General features: G+C 42.6%; 1 protein-coding gene across 2 annotated transcripts in view; it reads left to right on the top strand.

Annotated features, from left to right (window-relative positions):
• Positions 1 to 433: 433 nt before the first annotated feature.
• The window catches only part of ppp1r21 (protein phosphatase 1, regulatory subunit 21), a 75,937-nt gene continuing 70,370 nt past the window's right edge, over positions 434 to 6,000 (top strand). For both annotated transcript variants that reach the window (XM_078229650.1, XM_078229651.1), the window contains exons 1-2: positions 434 to 1,088; positions 5,124 to 5,192. In XM_078229650.1, the coding sequence (XP_078085776.1) occupies positions 1,035 to 1,088; positions 5,124 to 5,192 (123 nt within the window). In that variant the 5' untranslated portion in view covers positions 434 to 1,034. The remainder of the gene's footprint in view (positions 1,089 to 5,123; positions 5,193 to 6,000) is intronic.

The following is a 6,000-nucleotide window of genomic DNA, read 5'->3' as shown; positions in this document are numbered from 1 at the left end:
AAGGAATAAAGTAATTTTGATGTTTTTGCACTAATATATTGAAAGTCGGACCACACAATAAATATTTTCCCAAAACGGTGACATCTGTCCCAATAGTACACACAGCAACCGTTTAGTAACTCCAAAATATTTGAATTATTTAACTTTTTTTCCACAGGTGGACTTACCTGGTGGATATTTCCAGCAGTTTCCTTGCTTCCACTTGGCTGCATCGATGACCTTTCTTTCCAGAACTTTCCAGGCTTTATTTCTCGCCTGGATCTTCCAGGTTGATCGGGAGTCTCGCCTCAAAGCTTGTTGCCATGACGACTCGGTTAGCCCCGCTCGCCGTCACGTGGGTGGTGGGAGGGAGGAGCGAGGAGGAGAAAGAGTGGGCCGCGCGTCCCGCGTGATCCCGTTGCCGTGGCGACGGCCGTCGGGACGCGCTGACGTCGGCGGCGGCGACGTCGGCACGGCCTGCGCGCGTCGACCGGAAGTGGTGCGCGCACCGCCGGAGGAGGAGAGGTTGAAGTGGGCCTTGGGTGGCTTGATTTGATGTCTGTCCGCCTCGCGCGGCTGCATCCTCTTCAACGGTCGACGAGAGGAGATTAAACCCTTCAACGCGCGTCATTCCGGGCGCCAACTGAGGCAAAAACCCTTCAGTGCCCCAGGAGGAGGGGGAAAATGTTCAGAAGCGAGTGAATTGCCCCTTCTGTATAGCTATGTCCGGATAATTAGCCTGAGGGAGGGCAACTCGCGGGTTGGACGGGCCGAAGGGTCAGTCAGTCAGTTAGTTGCTGGTCGGCAGACAGAGTGGAGAGGTCGGAGAAACAATCAACCTGTCACTTGTCTCTCTCTCTCACCCAGCGGCGGTGGCTGGCTACCCACACACCCCCTTCACCCTCTTCCAGCATTGTTTTGATGTCGTTGTCCCTGTGAGAGACGGTGCCCCTGCTTCCACCTCCTCCCGTCTCAGAGCCGCCGAGTGATGAGCCAGGCCCTGCCCGACCCTTTTTGCAAGCACCCGTTGACCCTTCTTCAGCCACTTGCCGACCATGGCCGCAGATCTGCAAGCCAAGTATCAGAAACTTGCACAGGAATACTCCAAGGTGTGGTTGCTGGGTTTGGCTGCTCCTCTGATTGCTATGTTGTTTACCATCATTATTTCCTTTTTTTTTGTGGAAGTGTTGTGAATCTTGGAACAAGCAATTCTCCAGCACTGCCCATCTTTGAACTATGGAATACATAACGTGTGTGGTTTGGGGAATCTGATTTGGTTTTGTTAATTGCCATTAACATATACATGCAGTATTTTTAAAAACTGGCAATCGCAAATCGTGCAGTTCGTAATAAGTCACTGCTAAAGTATGTTTGCTACTTCTGAGCTTTTCTTGCACTACAAATATATAAAACGAAAAAGAGTGGCTAAAGTAAACATTGGTCCTTTAGAGGATGAGAAGGGGGATGTAATAACTGGAAATGAGAAAATGGCTGAGGCATTGAACAGGTATTTTGTGTTGGTCTTCACAGTGGAAGACACAAATAACATGCCAAAAATTGATGACAGGAAGGCTATGGCAGGTGAGGACCTAAAAACTATCATTATCACGACACTAATAGTGTTGGGCTACTAATGGGGCTAAAGGTAGACAGGTCTCCTGGTCCTGATGGAATGCATCCCAGGGTACTAAAAGAGATGGTGGGAGAAATAGCAAATGCACTAGTAGTAATTTATCAAAATTCGCTAGACTCTGGGGTGGTTCCTGCAGATTGGAAAACAGCAAATGTGACGCTACTGTTTTAAAAAAGGAGGTAGACAAAAGATGGGTAACTATAGGCCGGTTAGCTTAACTTCTGTAGTAGGGAAAATGCTTGAATCTATCATCAAGGAAGAAATAGTGAGATATCGGGATATAAATTGTCCCATTGGTAAGACACAGCATGGGTTCATGAAGGGCAGGTCATGTTTGACTAATTTGGTGGAATTCTTTGAGAACATTACATGTGCAGCGGACAATGGAGAACGTGTGGATGTGGTGTGTCTGGATTTCCAGAAGGCATTTGACAAGGTGCCGCATCAAAGACTGCTGCATAAGATAAAGGTGCACGGTGTTACGAGTAATGTATTAGCATGGATAGAGGATTGGTTAACTAACAGAAAGTAAAGAGTGGGGGTAAATGGGTGTTTTTCTGGTTGGCGATCAATGACTAGTGGTGTGCCTCAGGGATCAGGGTTGGGACTGCAATTGTTTACGATTTACATAGATGATTTGGAGTTGGGGACCAAGTGTAGTGTGTCAAAATTCGCAGATGACACTAAAATGAGTGACAGAGCAAAGTGTGCAGAGGATGCTGAAAGTCTGCAAAGGTTATATAGACAGTCTGAGTGGGCGAGGGTCTGGCAGATGGAGTACAATGTTGGTCAATGTGAGATCATCCATTTTGGTATGACTAACAGCAAAATGGACTGTTATTTAAATGATAAAAAATTGCAGCATGCTGCTGTGCAAAGGGACCTGGGTGTCCTTGTGCATGAATCACAAGGAGTTGGTTTGCAGGTGTAGCAGGTAATTAAGAAGGCAAATGGAATTTTGTCCTTAATTGCAAGAGGGATGGAGTTTAAAAACAGCGAGATTATGTTGCAGCTGTATAGGGTGCTGGTGAGGCCACCCCTGGAGCACTATGTACAGTTTTGGTCGTCTCACTTGAGAAAGGATATACTGGCATTGGAGGGGGTGCAGAGGAGATTCACTCGGTTGATTCCGGAGTTGAGAGGGTTGGCTTATGAGGAGAGACTGAGTAGACTGGGGCTATACTCATTGGAATTCAGAAGAATGAGGGGAGATCTTATAGAAACATATAAGATTGAGGGAATAGATAAGATAGAAGCAGGGAACTTGTTGTCACTGGCGGATGAAACTAGAACTAGGGGGCATGGCCTCAAAATAAGGGGGAGCAGATTTAGGACTGAGTTGAGGAGGAACTTCTTCACACAAAGGGTTGTGAATCTGTGGAATTCCCTGCCCAGTGAAGCAGTTGAGGCTACCTCATTGAATGTTTATAAGGCAAGGCTAGAGAAATTATTGAACAATAAAGGAATTAAGGGTTATGGTGAGTGGGCGGGTAAGTGGAGCTGAGTCCACAAAAAGATCAGCCATGATCTTATTGAATGGCGGAGCAGGCTCGAGGGGCTAGATGGCCTACTCCTGCTGCTAGTTCTTATGTTCTTACTGAGGATTATGTAGGAATAACAGTTTAAATGCTGAAAATTCACAATATCTTGAAAGAGAAATGAACAGGTTGCTAACGTTTGGAGCGTGTAACCTTTCGTTCGTGTAATAGTATGATATTCTAGTGTGGATATTTGAACTGTCAAAGCACCTTTTGAAACGTGTGTTTTCAGCTATATTTTTTATCCATTCATAGGATATGGACATCCCTGTCTAGGTTAACATGTATTTAGAAAGTGATGAACTGCTGCAGTCCCTGTGGTGCAGGTGCACCCAGAGTGCTGTTAGGAAGGGAGTTCTGGGATTTTGATCCAGGAACGTTGCAATTCCAATCAGTGTGATGTGTGGCTTGGTGGGGAACTTTTAGATTAGTGTTCCCATGTGTCTGCTACCTTTAACCTTCTAGATGATAGAGGTTGTGCTGTCTGAGGAGCCTTGCTAAGTTCCTACAGTGCAGCTTGTAGATGGTCCACACTGCTCCCACTGTGTCGGTAGTAGAGGGAGTGAATGTTTGTGAATGGGGGTGCCAATGAGGTGGGCTACTTTTTCCCAGATTGTGCGAAGTTTCTTGAGTATTGTTGGAACCACACTCATCCAAGCAAGTATAGAGCATTTCATCACACTCCTGACTTGTGCCTTGTAGATGGTGGACAGGCTTTGGGGAGTTGTTTGCTGCAGGATTCCTAACCTCTGACCTGTTCCTATAGCCACAGTATTTATATGGCTGGTCCAGTTCTGTTTCTGGTCCCTCAGGATGTTTATAGTGGGAGTGGGGTTCTAAGATGGTAATGCCATTGGATGTCATGGGGCGATGGTTAGATTCTCTTGTTGGAGATTGTAATTTCCTGGCATTTGTGTGGTGTGAATGTTAAATACCAATTGTCAGCCCAAACTAGATATTGTCCCAATCTTGCTGCATTTGTATATGGACTACTTCAACTTCAGATGCTATGTTACACCAAGTTACAGATCCCAGTGCTGGGTCGTAATGGAAGCAATTTGAGATCTTCAACAAGAAGCATTCTGCAAACTGTGTTGTGTAATGCTACTGATTTAATTGTTATATTATGCATTGTCTATTAGTATAAATACACTAAACATTGCTTCATAGTGTGTGAGGAGGAGTTAGTTTCTTTAATACCCATTGCACTTAACTGGGAGTTAAGGATTATGTGAATTGTGCAGATTCTTCAAAGGGATACCTGGGTGATTTAGCTGCAGGATGTTGTGGTTTGCATTCTTAAAACATGTTGCAGAATAAATTTGTACTGAAATTATTAAATCTTCAAATACTCTTGATCCATTGTGCAGCTGGTTTAAATGCACTTGGCATAGTGCATGTTATATGCTGTGGTGGGTTTCGGGTTCATTGGTTAGTCTCATAGGTGAATTCTTGATTTTAGCTCCACTATTGGTTGGAAATACTGGAAAGAGGTCAATTGTTGTTTCCTGCCCATTGTAGAAGAATGGAAAATGGATTGGGATAACTATATTTCCACTCTTGTGTAGTGGTCATGCAGTTCCGACTTGCCAGCTCTAAAATAGCATTAAAAAACATTTAAATAGGTTGTCTGCTTTCTGTACAGTTTGAGTAATGATACAAGAGAGAAGACATGAAGTCAAGTAATATGTTTAATTAAAGATTGATGTAACTTTTCTACCAGAAACTATTACATTCTTTGCATTTTTACTAATTAAAAAAATTATTTGTGAACACTACTATTTATAGCATGTATTAATTTTTATCTTTAATAATTTGAACATTTCACATGAGAAATTAAATCCATTACTTTATTACAGCATTCTCGTGATGTGCTAAAATGTTTCTAAAAATAGATTTATAGCTCGCTAAATTAATGTTTACTAAAATGTTGAGAATTCCCGTGATAAAATATTTACCACTTAATGTTTCAGCTTCGGGCTCAGAACCAAGTACTGAAGAAGGCTGTTGTGGATGAACAAGGCCAAGGCACATCTTTAAAGGTATGGTCTGAGATGCAAGTACAGTAATGTTACAAGATTTGATACGTCTTCCAGACCAAATGATACTCTTGTGGATCTAAGTGATGCACCTTCATTTGAATCTTGCTGTTTAAGCAGAGGTATTGTTTTGTTGCAGATTTCCAGTGGTTAAATTATTCAATTTAAAGCTGTGCATATACAACAGTATCATTAAATTTTTTGCAATATCCAGTTGAGCCTTCCTGACCCTGATTTTATAGAAAATGATCCAAGTGGTGTGAATGAGAAAATGGCAAATACAACAATTTAGGATTCAACAACAGTAAATTGATCTTAAATAAGTCCAGGTTGATCTGATGTAAATTATATAATTGTCTGAGAAATACATTCCTGAATGTTTGCGGCAATGTGGGAGGTAGGAAGAGCTCAATACAAAAGATTAATGCAAATTATCTGCTTGCCTGATTGTTGTTTGTGAAATCTTGTTGTGAAAGGTACTATATAAATAGTTTTTAAAAATGATTTTAGTGTCATCACAATTTTTGTAACCATGTTTCCTATACCATTGAGTCTGAAAATTCATAAAATTAAATAAACTTGCACAGTAGATAACTTGAGGTTATCCAAAGTTTTGCTGTCCGTGTCATTGCTCTCATCGCCCCTGTGCTCACTGAGCTATATTGGTTCCTGGCCAAGCAAGACTTCTGGCCTATTGAGCATCCCCAATTTTAATTGCTCCACCATTGGTATCTGTGCCTTCAGCTGCCTGACTTCCAAGCTCTGAAATTCCTTCCCTTAACTCTTCAATTCTCTACCTCCCCATTTTTGT

Source organism: Mustelus asterias, chromosome 15 (assembly GCF_964213995.1).
Source record: "Mustelus asterias chromosome 15, sMusAst1.hap1.1, whole genome shotgun sequence".
NCBI classification, from domain to species: Eukaryota; Metazoa; Chordata; class Chondrichthyes; order Carcharhiniformes; family Triakidae; genus Mustelus; species Mustelus asterias.
Note: the sequence above shows the minus strand (reverse complement) of the source record. Positions and strands in the feature narration are given on the sequence as shown.